The sequence below is a fragment of the Stegastes partitus genome, unplaced genomic scaffold (assembly GCF_000690725.1).
Source record: "Stegastes partitus isolate 25-593 unplaced genomic scaffold, Stegastes_partitus-1.0.2 Scaffold117, whole genome shotgun sequence".
Lineage (NCBI taxonomy): Eukaryota > Metazoa > Chordata > Actinopteri > Pomacentridae > Stegastes > Stegastes partitus.
In genome coordinates this window covers 496,501-512,110 of record NW_007577848.1, presented here as the reverse complement: position 1 = coordinate 512,110, position 15,610 = coordinate 496,501, and the positions used below count along the sequence as shown (strand labels likewise).

Sequence of the window (15,610 nt, the reverse complement as noted above, 5' to 3'; positions counted from 1 at the left end):
CTTCTGCTGATACTTTTATATTTTAGAAAGTTTGTGTGAATTGTGTTCCAAAACAATTCTGTTTACAGTATTTAGTGCACACTTTACAGCTGTTTAGAATTCTTTGCTTGTACTGTTACAGAAGCATCTTGACAAAAGGAGTATTTGTTATATTCTACCTCAAGAATGTTTAATAAAAAGGTGATTTTTTTTCTCTGTGGTATCAAAATCGGTATCGAGTATTGAGTTTATCTCCCAGTATCAAAATCGAGTTTAAAATTTTAGTATCGTGACATTACTGTGATGCAACAATTTGCTGTAAAGCTAATAAGACTTAGCAATGGAAGAAAAAACAAAAGCAGAAGACTAAACGATTCTAGATGAAAAAATGGTTATTCTTCAGCGAGAACTTGACTTTTTGATTCTCTGTTTTAATATCTGGGCTGCAAGGTGGCGCAGTTGCCCCGCAGCAAGAAGGTCGCCAGTTCGCGTCCCGGTGGGGGCACCGGAATCTTTCTGTGTGGAGTTTGCATGTTCTCCCCGTGCAGCGTGGGTTCTCTCCGGGTTCTCCGGCTTCTTCCCACAAGGTCCAAAAACATATTGAGGTTAATTGGTGATTCTAAATTGTCCGTAGGTGTGAATGTGAGTGTGCTTGGTTGTCTGTCTGTAAGTGTAGCCCTGCGATAGACCGGCGACCTGTCCAGGGTGTCCCCTGCCTTTGCCCTGAGTCAGCTGGGATAGACTGCAGCCCCCCCCCCGCAACCCTAGGGAGGATTAAGCGGTGTATAGATAATGGATGGATGGTTTCAATATCTATGACTAACGTTAGCCTCAATGGGAAGTGGAAACAGTACCTGCTGCTTTGTTATAATCTTAACCATCCACATTTTAACTTGTAAATTTTAAACATGTTTGATATTAATCATTGTTGTCCCGATAAATCTGAGAGCAGTTTGGAAGGTTTCAAACTGGATTTGTAAACCCCTCACATTACCAAATAATCTGGCCCAGATGTTGGTTCCCATGTTGGTCCCAGACCAGGTTTCTCATCTAATTGTCAGGAGGGGTGAAACGGGTAAGTCAACACATAACTCCTCTTGTGTAAGCCTGACCTTGATAAAGAAGTTCTGCATTTATTCTCAGTTAACCTACTAAATTGTTGCTGAGTTGTTTGATTAGGTGAACAACACAAATTGTGTGGTTGTCTCCTAACAATCACCTCAGTTTAGCCGCTATAAAACACATTAAAAGGATGGAAGTATTCCAGGAAACCAGAAGAGAGATCATGTCTTTGGTTAAGATTACTGTACCTAGCTTTGTGTTTCTGCCGCTAACATTCATCCATGAGTATAAAGCCCATTATAAACTTGTGTGTCATAGCCCGAATCATAACAACCACAGTGCAGCAATAACTAAAACCACAATTACAGCAGCAACATCCCATAAGTTCAAAATCACAGCTCCAGCCCGTCTCAATCAGCCTCAGCGGGTGAACTAACTCCTTCAGTTATGTATTTAACTGCAAAAACTGCCGCTAAGCTGTGAAGTACCACATAACGACACAGTTCATCCATTTGCTATGGAAACAGAGAAGTCATTGTAAGAGGAAGTGAAAGTGGTTGGTGACTGCAGAATTAGTTAAAAGTTTTGATATTCACAAATAAAACATTTACATTGGAGACTGTTAGGAAACACCTACTCACTTGAATTAGGAAACAATATGTGGGAATATTACCACATCCCTCATATATTATACAATAAATCCCATTAATATTTGAAACAAACACAAAAGTAATCCAAAATGCACACATCAGACCATGTATTACAGATATGAAATGTCAGCTGTTGTGCTTTATATCACACTAAGACAGAACCATCATTGCTGCACAGCTGCATCTTTCCTGTTCCAAAGAAGAGTAATGTTGTGAGGGGAGTTTTTTTTATTTTTTTTAGGAGAGAACATGCTCTCTCTTTCCTCCCACGCAAGGTCAGGCTCAAAAATAACTCAGTTTTTGTCCAAACAGTATCTTTTAATAAGATCATTGTCATCATGCCTTCTCAAAACTTGTCTTCACTCACAGGATATCTCTCCCCAAACGAAATCTCAGGCTCCTGGAGCTCTGTTAAATATCAGCAGAGATAGGAATGACTTCCTAACTTTTTCATAAAGTCCCTGCCAGTGTGTTTGATTTTCCTGTGACTCAGTTTCATGAGCTCATGCGCAATTTGAGTTCTGTGTGACAGCTGAAGAAGTGGACTGTAGATGGGTCTGGCAAATGGATGGGAAAGATGAAGGAAGTGGTACATACAGTGAATAAAAGCAATATTCAGGCATGTTTAGTATATTGGAACAGCAGCAAAGTGTGGAATATCACATAAATCAGGTGTTGTATAGGTGGAAGCTGTAGAAATGAAATCACACTGTAAACAGTATTGTGTTGCATTAAAAGCAGAAAAAAAGGGGGCAGATCAGACAAAGAAAGGCCTCTTGCGAATAAATGATAAAATATACCTGTAAAACAGAAGGAAGACGACGGCCCATTTCTCTCTGCAGCTAAATAAATCCCTATTTTTAAAATGCATCGTAGTCACAGCCATTTATAGACCAGTACTGTGGCTAAAATGTGGTTTGCTCTGAATGTGGCATTAGAAAAAAGAATTAGATTTTCATATCAAGACTAAAAGGCTTCATCTCCTGCACATCAGTCTTGACAATTTGGTTTGATGGTGATGCTTGAAGAAATGGGTTTATCCTCAGGACTGATTTTAGTACGTTTTAAACTATCCTGCTCATTAGAAGACATCATAACTTCCTTAAAATGGCTTTTCCTCCACTTTCCATGAAAATTTATCAACTGAATTTCGTGCACTGCAGCACTGGTAATTGTAATTGTACAGTCAAGGAGACACTGCTACAATGTCAGACGTGTCGCACATCGTCAGATTTCCATCCAATATTTAATGCACGTCTTCAGTATCACCATTTGATAAAGTATATCTAATCCTGAAGGCTTTTCTCACAAACTAGCTTCAGCACTACTAAACTGAAATGTTTATCAGTCCATGAGGACAAATATAATGGAGCTGCCCCCTTTTTGTTACTCTTTAACAGCTGTAATAAAACCTATCTCGCCTGCCGTAACGAACTGCTACATATTGATGATCTAAGCCTGACAGGCATCAGTAGAAAGGCTATCAGCTTCTCTGCCCTAAAAATAAAAACATCAAAATAGAGCACAAATTGTTTGACATGTATACATATTTATCAGTTCACGGTTTATTCTGTGTTTCATAGCCTTGTGTATTAAATAGAAGTCCGCTAACAGTGATTATCAGCCTGGCCCGTCACTCTCTTTTAACAAGACCCTGAGTGGTTTTGGAGAGAAAAGGCCTGTTTGTTTGGTGCAACAGGCTCGGGAGCCTCGGGCTGTGTTTACTGCTGACAATATCTACATGGCAGAATAAGTATAATGGGCTCCTGAGTGATTTGGAAAAGGCTGCCAGAGAGACAGCCCTTTTTTGTGTGTGGTTGTTTGTCTATCAATTAGAGTGTCGATTAAATAAATGTGTTTGGGCTCCATCTCGCCGCTGGCAAAGAGCACAACTGTCTAGAGACACACCTACAGGAGGTTCCCAGCCAAAATCACTTTCAACACATTCCTGTTCAATAAACACGATCACACAAAGACATTGAGTCCTATTTGAGACTTGGACATCTAACAGCCAAGCCTCAGACTGACATTTTGTACCATCATATAGAGAGCTTAGCTCCAGTCTGCTGTAGTGTTGTCTCTGTAGCAGGTTTCAAGGCAAAGCAACAAATGATTTCAAATGTTTGATTGAACAAGAAACACTAAAATAGTGCAATGCATCAACTACTTGCATGAAATATTACTCAAATAAAAGTAAAGCAAAATTTGTACAAGGTGAGCAATCGAGAAGCTTCTATCTCATTTTGTCCAGCCAGTGATGGCTAGTGGTGCAGTATCATAAAATGTTTTTATGATACATTTTTAGAGGCAATGCGAGACACTACAATTTGTCATTTAGTTTGGAGGACTGCTTGCAGACACATGGGGACAATGGCAGTCTTTCTGAAACCTGCTGCTGAAGAGCTGTATTGCAACTTAACCACCAAAATTCCCTTCCCAGCAGTGATCCCATCACTGTGAATGGACTGCATGTCTGGGGAGAATCCGGTGAATATGAGGTAGTAGATGGCACTGAAAGCTTCCTGTGACACAGCTACACCCACAGACTTTCATGCGTCATGTCTGTATTCGAGTTGGGATGAAAATAGCAGCTATTGGCGACTGTCTGAGTCCATCACCAGAAGTTTATTGGGGTGATTTTTGTCATTTTATTTTGTTAATTTAGCTGGCTGCCTCCTTGAGAGTTCAATTTAGTAAATAATTAACCTGTAATGTGCAATTCCAAGCATGCACTAATAGGAACTGCCTGTGTGAAATGTAAGTTAGCAGTGCATAGCTACAGCCACTGTGAAGTGCATGCTAAAAGAGGTGATGAAGTTAATTCATCAGCCATCAAGTGTGTTGATAGGCCCTGGGAACAACCCAGTATCACGGCGGTTCGTGAAATAGTCACAAAACTTCATCTATTGATTTGTGTCCAGGGACACGATTTCCCCAACTTTTTCGTGTTGCCCTACACAGATTTCAAACCAATACATTTCAATTGGAATTATCTTTCCTGTCTGGGACACACTGTTCCCCCCATTAGGTTCTTTTGTATTCATTCAAATACGAAAGGCAAAAAATATCCAGGCAGAGTGAAGCTGTTCTGAGATCGCTCTGAAAGTGATCCCAACGATATCGTTCATAGCTATTATCGTTTATTTGTGGTAAAATATATGTGCTACATGCTCGTTGTTACGTTCATTTCTCTGCAAACGAATACAACTCTGAAAAGAAGGACACATGCAGGAAAACAGCGACCGGAAGATGTACTGTGATCGCAGCGATGGATAATCTGACTATTGTAACTGAGAGGCCAGCGGTGGGGAATGTATCTGTAGCTTTGTGAAGCTTTTAGCGAGCTCGTCGAGGCTGGCTACATTAGCCTAGCTACTGCGGCTGCTGCTGCTTCTTCTTCTATTGATTTGGTGGTTGGCATCCAACGTTCAGGTGCATTACCGCCACCTACTGTACACACAAAAACATTACAGACTCTGTAGGACAGGTGTCTTCCAGGTCTACAGCAAGGTTGCGTTGTGATTTGCACTATAAAGTAATCATTTTTTCAATTAGCTTCACCAATGAATGATTTTTTTTCATTCCAAATTGCTGAAATTTTCACAATTTCCCGTTCAAATGCTTGGAATAGAAGCCGGTGAGGCAGCAGCGAGCTGAGTCTCACCTTGGATTGCTGGCTGCCATGCAGTGACAGCGTATTGCTGTCTATATGCTGCCAACTGTATGTATGTAACATGTTTCGTGTGCTGAGCGATCTTAAACGGCTGAGAAGAGGTTCTAGGTGAGGCAGGCAGTTCTCTTGCCTAATGGCAGGGGGCGCTCGTGATCCCAGACATGCCTCTTGTGACTCTTGTGAGTAAGTGACAGCAAGGTAGACTAGGGCAGTGTCTGAAATCACTCCCTATGCCCTATATAGTGCACTATATAGGGTATACGCCATTTTGTAGGGGTGACGAATGTTAAGTTACAAATGATGCACCCTATATAGTGCGGTCAAAATATCTCACAATGCACCGTGAAAAGTAGTGTACAGCCGATGGTCACTAACCAGCAATATGGACCGTCATGCATTGCGCGAAAGGAAATGGAAACTAGATGAACATCAGCGCAAAAAAATTCCAGTTTGTTTTTTTAAATTTTATTTTACCCGTTTCTTAGATGGGTTAGGTGAGATGGCGGCACGCATAGACTCAGCGCCCCCTTCAGGAGACAGTGAGAATGAACATTTTCAGTGTCATGTCTATCCCAGACGTCCATCCATCCATCCATCCATCCATTATCCATACACCGCTTAATCCTCACTAGGGTCGCAAGGGGGGCTGGAGTCTATCCCAGCTGACTTAGGGCGAAGGCAGGGGACACCTGGACAGGTCGCCTGTCAATCAGGTCAATCTGTTTATTTTAGTTTATTAAATCAAAAACACAACCCTAGTTGTAAAGCCCAAGAAGAACTACATATTTCATGGTGGGTCCAATTACGTATTGTAACGCTACTGGAAGTTGTAGTTCTTTCTTCAAAATAGCCGTTTCTCCGAAATGGAGGGTGAAATATAAAACTTTAAGTGCATTTAGGGATTTAAATAATGAAGAACATGTTTATTTGGATTGAATTTACAAATGAAATTGATATATATAGGTGAAATTAAATTTTTACCACATTTTGTGATGCCCCCTGCTGGTGAAAACATCGAGCCACAGCCTACATGATAGTAGAAGTCAAGAGCTTTGTATAACAGTTGGCCCAATGATTCTAGCCCCTTTCATTGTTGAATTAGAAATGGCTATGAACAATATCGTTGGGATCACGTTCAGAGCAATCTCAGAACAGCTTCTCTCTGCCTGGACATTTTTTGCCTTTTCTATTTGAATGAATACAGAGCTTATATGCAGCGCCGTTGTTTACAGAATGTTAATGTTGGTCAGCGTGGGCGCACACATCTGTATAGTGATCTCTATAGCTATTCGTGTGGATGGGCCATGACAGGAAAATTGGTTAATGCCTGACTGTAGGAAGAAAAGAACGACAAAAACATCACAGCATATGTGCTGTCTAATAGGGGGGAAAAAAAAAAATGGCCCAGACACGAAAGATAATCCATGCATTATCTATACACCGGTTAATCCTCAACTGCGCCACCTTGTAGCCCACACGAAAGATCATTCCAATTGAAATGTATTGGTTTGAAATTCGTGCTGGAACACGAAAAAGTTGGGCAAATTGTGTCCCTTGACACGAATCAATAGATTAACTTTTGTGACTATTTCACAAATTGCCGTGAGACTGGGTTGGTACAAGACAAGAAAAGGAAATGAAGACGCCGTTCATGAAACTCTATGACAGTGCCTCTCTGCCTCTTCTTATCGCTACAGAAATGGTCCTGACAGTAAAGACCAGTTAGCAGCTACAAGCCAGGCTACTGTAATGACACTTAGCCTAAAACTCACTTTCTACGCCACAAATCTCGAAGGATTACATGGCATCTTACATTCTTATAATAACAATGTGACAGTATTGTGTTTAGAACAGAAAGATGAACTTAACAGAGTTACCTTGAATGTGCCAGTGTAAGTTTATGCAGAGGTGTTAATGATATTAGCAATTCATGAAGTTTGTGCTGATTTCATTCTGTACTAAAAAAGCTGAAAAGAAATGTTCGTCCTACACATGTTTTAATTCAGTGCGAAATAAAAAAATAAATAAAATCAATGTGTGATGTTCAATGTTGACACTATGACACAAATAAATCAATGCATGGGAATATTGATATGTCAACATTGGACTAGCAATGCAAATTAAAACAGTTTTCTTCTTTCTGGACAGTCTTACACAGTAAATAACTTGTAATGTTAATTTCTTCACAGCAGTTTGCTATCAAGCTATCAAGGAAACTGATCTGAAGAGCCAAAAGAATCGAACCAACTGGACACCAATCACCAAAAACAACAAAAAAAAAGCAAAAAGGATCTGTGGTACAGTTTTCACACAGAAGGAAAGAGAACAGTGTCATGTCATTCTTTGAACTTATGTTGGTATAACTCTGACAGACCTAGCAAATACATGCAGAGACTGAAAACATCAAGGCTCCAAAAGTAGTCCACTAAAGTGGAGAAGTTATTGATGACTGGCAAAGTTTATTTCCTAGAAGAAGTTGCCAGTCACTGAACTTTAAGTGGAAAACACCAAGCACTAAAGATTCACAAAACCGATGACTTTCAGGGAAGATACCAACAAATCTCTGATGATATACATACTAGTGGTGTGAATGCAACTCTGCCCCTTAAGTTTCTGGACTACAAGAAACCACCACACCCACAGCAATAACTATTTTCAGTCCATTGAAACTTGAGTTATCGGAAATGTTCCTAGAACCCTGAAAAAGTTCCTAACTGAACCAAGTCAAAGTGTTAAAACTGAACACAAACAGTGAGCCAAGAGTAGAACTCAGTGCGTTGTCCGTGCACGCTCCAGCTCTAATGTAAGGCCAACACAGGGTCACATGAACATGAAACCCTGTTCAGCTGTCAGAGAGTCCGTGAGGTGAGGACACAAAGTCGGTTCTTACCCTCTAAGACGGTGAGTTTGGCGCTAGTGTTGATCTCTCCCACGCTGTTGGTGGCTGTACATTCATAGATGGCTTCATCGCGGTGCGTCCTCAGAGGCTGGATACGCAGCACCGAGCCTGAGCCATCGTCGAACTCAATCACCTGCCGGATGATAGCAGAGAAGAATTAAAAACATCGGCAGAGAGATTTATGCTCAAGTTCTGTTGCAGAGTCATATAGAGCATTTCACTAACTTAACCTGAAGTTTGTCTTTCTTCTCAAACCAGAAGCAAGTTTGAGGACAATTCAGCATATAAATATATAAAATGCCCTTAGTCCCAAGTTAGTCTAAAACTATTGTTTAACCTTTAAAGTGTGGTCAACCAAAATGAACACTGACATTTGGAAACACAACAAAATCACTACAACACGGTTAGACGTTTGAAGAAACATACAATTAGACTGGTTTTGAAGTCTCCACACTTTACCACTTTACTTGAAGGTCAAACTTAAAGTTAGCACATGCTAAGATGCTAACAGTCCCCCACTGCGCAGGAGAACTGACCTACAGTCAGTATGTAGCTAGTTTACTCGGAAGGTGCTGTTATTACTGAATACCATAGAGAAGAAACTCAGAATAATTCTGCTCTGAGGCAGAAAGTAAATACAGTAAACTAGTCATCACAATGCCATCTATTGTTGGCAGTTGGTTGAGTATTTTTGTGTTTAACTTTCCTAGTGTGCCATTCAGTAGTGGCTAGCGAGGGAAATTTTAAAAAGTTCAAAATTAAAGTATGAATTAAAACTGATGTAAAAATAAATAAGTAAAGCACTTAAAAGCAGCTTGTAACTGAATCAGGAAGACGGTCCGTAAACTGAGATGGATGTTTTCAGTGGCCTATGTGATCATCTGACTGCTCGTGTTTCTCACCCTGTCACATCTCTTCTTAGCAATTTCACTGCAGATGTCAGCGATTATGGTGAGAACAATGTATAGACAGGAAACAGTGGCCAAAGCCATGATGTGCTAATTAACTGGAATTATTCTTCAAAAGGAGACAGCAGAAGGAAAAAATTCTCCCAGAGTTTGATTGGGTTCCTTGGAATGACCAGAATCCAGACTGTCAGAGCAGCTGAAGGACGACGTACACAATATTATGGTTGAGGAGACAACAGGTATGTGAGGGGCTTTAGGAATGTTGGGGGGGTAAAGACTCAGGGTCAGGACACTGGGTCTTACACTTCCGCCCTGCTGAAATGTGTGTGACCCAGCAGGCCAACTGGCGGAAATCACATTGTTGCTCTAATGAAGGAGGTACAGAGCTGCACTCTCTTCCTGCCTTGGTAGGAGGTCTGTTCACCCCACACACACAGAAGCCATCAGGTTGAGTGACACTCAGCCCAAAAGAGAAACACTGCTATGACTCAAAACAACACGAGTTGATTATATGGTGGCTGTACAGGTGTCTGGGTGAAAAAAGGGTATCTGAAAAGAATAACATCTTAACTTCTGCATACAGAAAGCAAGTCCTTCTATCCATCTGGATGGCAGGAAAGCCAACTTTAGTTGAGTCTATATGAAAACCAACCACTACAATTCAATTCTAGGCCTGCAGGATATAATAGAACTCTGCAATGTGTGATAACGTTGTTCAATATTGCGATGATTTAAAATGAACACAAATATTTAAGTGTATTAGCTCTTCAGTTGTAATATCTTTCTTCTTTAAATCTGAACTTCAAAACCTGCCAACTGGATTGAAAAGCATGTTAAGTGTTTTTTAAAAGATCTGCAGAATTACATTTATCACAGCGTAAACCTGTAAAAACAATAAAAATTGTCAAATTTTTAACTTTCTGATTGTGATGGGTCATTTATTCAAGAAATTTAACCAAATTTAAGCTTAATCATAATATAATATATACGAAACGTTTCAGGTTTGCATGACCAAGGTTCTATAAAAAAGATATTCTGTGCTACCGAGAAGCTGTAACTGACTTAGCTGCTTAGGTGACAAAAATTCAGGGACTATTCAGTTAAACTGATACCTTATTCAAAATGCCTTGATTAGCCTGAAGCTTTTAATAAATCCAGATAAGAGTAATTACATGCTCTTCACCCGATCCCAAATTAAAAACCCTCTAAATTTAACAATTAAAACCACAACTTGAGCTCAAATTAAAAATGTCCAAAGTATACCTGGATATCTTTTCAAATGATAAATTATCTTTCAAAACATATTTTGAGAAACTGACCGAGACTCAAAATTAAATTAGGCTTTTTTTACAGAAATAAGCCGTGCCTTCTTTCAGCAGTAGATTAAAAATTGTACAAGCAACGTTTTTATCCCTGCGTTAATATGCAGATCTGTTTTACATGCATGCTGCTGCCCCATACTCATAAGCCACTTGATGCTGTGTATCACAGTTCACTTAGATTTATTACAGGGGACAGTTTCAGAATCCATCACTGTATCTTCTCTGAGAAGGTGGCCATCACTTACAGTTCAAGGGGAACAACACTGTCATTTTTACTTACAAAGCTTTCCTGAATAAACTGCCATGTTATCTGTGATCACTTTCAAGACTTAGAAATATGGGTTACCATACAACCTGCAAAACATATTGATTGGAACAGGTTTCAGGATTTACTCTGGTTTAACAAAGTTTTAATGTGCTCCTGTTTTTCATAAAGTGTTTGCCTTGTCCTTGTGGAATATACGTACTGAAGGTTGAATGTAGATTTGCTATACTTGTATAAATATTTACATGATGTATTTATTATGAATGTGGTTGAGGGCCTTTTTCTTAATAGTTTTTTTCTTTCCCTAAGTAAATAACGGATACCAATTTATATCAAGACATATAACATCATTGTAATATTAATAGTGAAGCATCACTGTGTCAGCAGCATGTTGCTGTTGTAGCTGCTGTGGATTTAAAATACTTCATATCCAGTTATATATACAGGCACAGCAAATATATCCATCCAAGGGCTCATCATAAGAAAGACAAAGAAGAAAAAGTAAAGTTCTTGCTATGATTCGCATGAAAGGGATCCAGAAAAACAACAGAGGGACTGGTGGTTAGGAAAGAGGGATTTATTCAGGCTGCAAGGTACATGGGACACCAGGAAGCACGTGAGGAAAGCCGAGTGAGGGAGGGAGGGAGGTCCAGTGGAGGTTCCAAAGTGGCAGGGTGGCTGAACGCAGGCAACGAAGGCAAGAGCTCGGCTGCAGAGGCTAGGTCGGGGAATACGTCCGTCCGTCGGAGAGGTTGCCGGAAATAGTTCATCTAAAAGGTGCTGTACCTCGAGTTATGCAGCTCTGAGGCGTCCATCCAGGGTTTTTACCCCCTTCGCAGTCTCAAACGCCACTAGAGGAATTCTGGCCCGCTGAACAAAGTCAGAGTCAATAAAATTGTCTTCAACGCCCGAATCAATATAAACCTGCAAGGAATCGATTTACTCTGGTAACTTAGAGTGGCCAGTAAAGTGCTCCAGGACTGAGAGCTAACAGGGGTTGTGGTTTGCTCACCAGAACATTCTCCTCTACTGGTGAACCTTGGCCTTTTAACAGGTCTGAACATCTGACGGCGTGGTGCCCAGGAGAAGTATAAGCACAGCTGCTGCTGCATCCGCCGCTGGCGTTCCTCCGGGGACAGGCGACTCCGACTAAGCTGCATCGGCTCCTCCGGAAGTGGGGTAGCTGGGGGATCCATCTCCCGAGAACTCCTGGCGAACAATACTCGGGAACCCGGGTTAGCGTCCAGAGGACCCCGCCGAGTCCGACCCACTCTCTCCACTCTTCTCTCCCTTAGCCGGTTATCTATTTTGATAGCTAGCGAGATTATTTGATCAAGCGAGGTAGGCTCGTCTCGAGACACCAATTCATCAGCTCCTCTGATAAATTACGAGCAAACAAAGTCATCAAAGCTGGCTCGTTCCATTCACACTCAGCCGCCAGGATACAAAAAGCCACTGAAAACTCCGCTGCCGACTGCCTTATTGTAAGGTAAACAGTTGGTTTAGTGCTTCACTCCGTTTAACAGGGTGATCAAAGACTTTGTGTAGCTCCGCCATGAACGAATCATAAGAACTCAAAATCATTGACTGCCTATTCCACAGAGCAGTCGCCCACTGTGCGGCACTGCCACGTATCAAATTAATACAGAAAGCAATTTTAGCTTTATCAGTGGGCTAGCTGAAGGGTTGCAAATCGAAAACCAAGGTACAACTTAATAAAAGCGGCCACCTGAGCCGAGTTCCCCCGAAAAAGGTTAGGGGGTGGGCACCTTCGGCTTGAGAGAGCGAGGAGGGGAAGCTTGAGAAACAGAGGGGTTACTCATGACTTGGGGAGGACCTGGGTTTGGACCGGGGGCCACCAGTTGGTTCATCTGTGTGGTCAAATGTTGAACGCTCTGGGCGAGCTCCTAAAGAGGAGTCGACACCTTCTTTAACACTTGGTTGTGCCGACCGATCATGGCGCCTTGCGAGCTCAGAGCTTCCTTGAAGGTGTTGGGGGTTACTGGATCCATGGTGGCCAGTGGATTATGTTATGATTCGCAGGAAAGGGATCCAGAAAAGCAACAGAAGGATTGGTAGTTAGGAAAGAGGGATTTATTCAGGCTGCAAGGTACAGGGGACACCAGGAAGCACGTGAGGGAAGCCGAGTGAGGGAAGGAGTTCCAGGTGAGGTTCCAAAGGGACAGGGTGACTGAACGGCTGAGGCAAGAGCTCGGCTGCAGAGACTAGGTCGGGGAATACGTTGGTCCGTCGGGGAGGTTCTGGTAGCAAAACGCAGACAAAGGCACAAGTTAGACAAAGCGAGTTTCTCTAAACACAATTCTTCTACGCAGTCAAGCCACTCGTGGGAGGATAATCCACTGGCACTGGAGCACAGGTGGAGGCAGGTTTTATCCAGCGCAGATGATTGATGAGCCTCAGGTGTAGGAGAGAGTGAGTGAGACCTCTTCCGACCAAACCCTGCCCAAACTGAAAAACAACTAGCAGCCACCAAAACAGCAGGGACATACACTAAACAATGTTTCTCAATAAAAGCACATAGCTCGGACCACCACAGTTCTGATACAAACATATGTTGTCTAAAAATCGGAATCTGAAAATCTTTTCTCTCATCTTTAATTTTTGCTGAGATCGTTGCAACATTAACTGAAATTAAACCATGTGAGAAGTTTAGACATTTCCCATTGTGATAAACACAGTGGAGTAGGCAATACAGAATTTCCCTCTGAAATGCAGTGGAGTGAAAGGACAATTTACTATAACATGGAAATACTTGTGTAAAAAAAAACAAAATAAATCAGCAGCATTCAATGCCAGGATTATTAAATATGACCCCCTTCCATTGCATTTCTATTGTCTTTAATCAATCAAAAGTGTAATTCTGCGGAATAAAACTGAGAATCAGGCTGCAGGAGTTAAAACGGAGGTGGAGAGCTGGGCTGTCTCCGTGCTATGGGAGGAGGTACACCCACTCCACACACAGGGTAGCCATCAGTTTGAGTAATGCTGAGCAGACAGGTGGAAGATAATTCCTATGACTCAAAACGACATGAACCAAGTGTCTCCGTCTGCGCAGGACTCATGTTGAGTCACTTCACTTGAAGTCATTTGGGTTGGCTGGCAGTTAATGAGCCTTCCTGCTGCTCCGGAGTCCTGCAGGAAGGCTCATACAGTCCTATTTATTAAGCCGTCACTGTGTGCGTTAATGCAGTCGCATGAATACAAAGTCTACACTCTGAGCTTCAGAGTGTAGTCAGAGCTTCTGCAGGAAAACGCTGGCAAAGTCTGAGCCGACGCACAAGTATCCATCACATCAACGCTTTTTCTCACCTGCTTGCAAAAACAGCTGATCAGCAACGATGGTAATCAAGTAATTAACACTGTGTTTTAATATACAACATTCGATTTTGCTCTCTGACTGATGCTTAAAGTAGTGTAATTTTTGACTTGTGCTTAACAGTATCTGGCATGTTGGAGAAAAGACCACCCAGGAGTCTTTAAAATGCTCCCCGAATAATAGTGAACATTATTTTTGACATTTATACTCAGTACGGCAATGTTGAGACAAATGTTCTTGGGAACTCCAAAGAGGCCTGACAGTCTCGACGTCAGAGAACTGAAGGAAGCAGTGTGATCTGTTGATGCAATCTGTCCACCAGCTGTAGTGGACTCATGTAATTATACTTCAGCTACCATATTGTATGTCTGTAGTGCTACTACAGGTTAGCAAAGTGTCCATTTCAGGCTTTAATTTCAGTTTTCTTTTAGTCAGACTGAAAACAAACACTTAAAATGATTCACGGAAAAAGGTGAATTGTCATTTTGCTAAACTCTGTCCACAAGTTGTTATGTGCAACTCCTCATTTCCCCTAAATCTCTACAACGGAGGTGATGAGCGCAAAGTCTGCACAGCATAAAAGCAACATTAATTGGAAATACAGCAGGTTGAAATAAAGCGGAAATCCACTACAAGTTGGCCAGCAGGTTTTCATATCTCTAAACTCTGACAGTGGGCATTATTTTGACAAACTGGCAACATTTTGAAACCTGACAGAGTGAAACATATAAAAGTCGTGAGTCTGGTATTTCCACTGGTTGATGTGAATGTAAGCTTTGATACTTGTTGATGGTTTGGGCCCCGATTGGGAGTCAAAGTGAAAAAGGCATCTTTACTAGTTCTGCTGCTTCATTTCACGCCAAGTCAAGGCTGCAAGTGTTACACTTTAAAAGGTAAACAATAATATATCATATGGGCTCGCAAAATGCGACAATTACTTGGAGACTCAGATTTTTCTCCCTAAAAGTGCATCAAAGCATCAGCAATGTGTAGTTAAAGAATAATGTACGATCTGTCTAGTGATAAACTAAACAGCTCTATTAAACAACAGACTGCCTTCTTCCATCTCTGGAGCATAGCTGTCACAGAAAAATCACTGTGCATATTTTGTCTTTTCACAGCTTTCTTGGTTGGATTGCACGTTCATGTAAATCACAGTAAAGTAATATGTCACACTGCATGTGTTTTTATTAACTTATCTTTAATAAAAGCATGCAACAGGGGTAAACTAACTGTTGGTTATGGTCTCAAAAGGCGACATGTTCATAATTTAAAAGAATCAAACATACATCTAAATCAGTGCATTAAATTATTTTTATATTAATAAATTCAGTACCTTTCAAGATGTTTTAAGAATCCACAGGAACCCGGTTCAAAAGTCTAAACCCCCTTTGCAAACATTTCAGAGTGAAAAACAAAACTTTGAGTATTAAGCTTTAATTATTTGTTGCTTTGAGGATAGTAATAATAATAATCCATCCATTATCTATACACCGCTTAATCCTCACTAGGGTC

The 15,610-nt window shown here is 41.1% G+C and overlaps 1 protein-coding gene across 10 annotated transcripts in view; it reads right to left on the bottom strand.

The window, feature by feature from the left end:
- ptprfa (protein tyrosine phosphatase receptor type Fa) overlaps positions 1-15,610 on the bottom strand; it is a 349,532-nt gene that overhangs the window by 247,875 nt on the left and 86,047 nt on the right. For all 10 annotated transcript variants that reach the window (XM_008278153.1, XM_008278154.1, XM_008278155.1 and 7 more), the window contains exon 4: positions 8,255-8,396. In XM_008278153.1, coding sequence (XP_008276375.1) covers positions 8,255-8,396 — 142 coding nt within the window. The remainder of the gene's footprint in view (positions 1-8,254; positions 8,397-15,610) is intronic.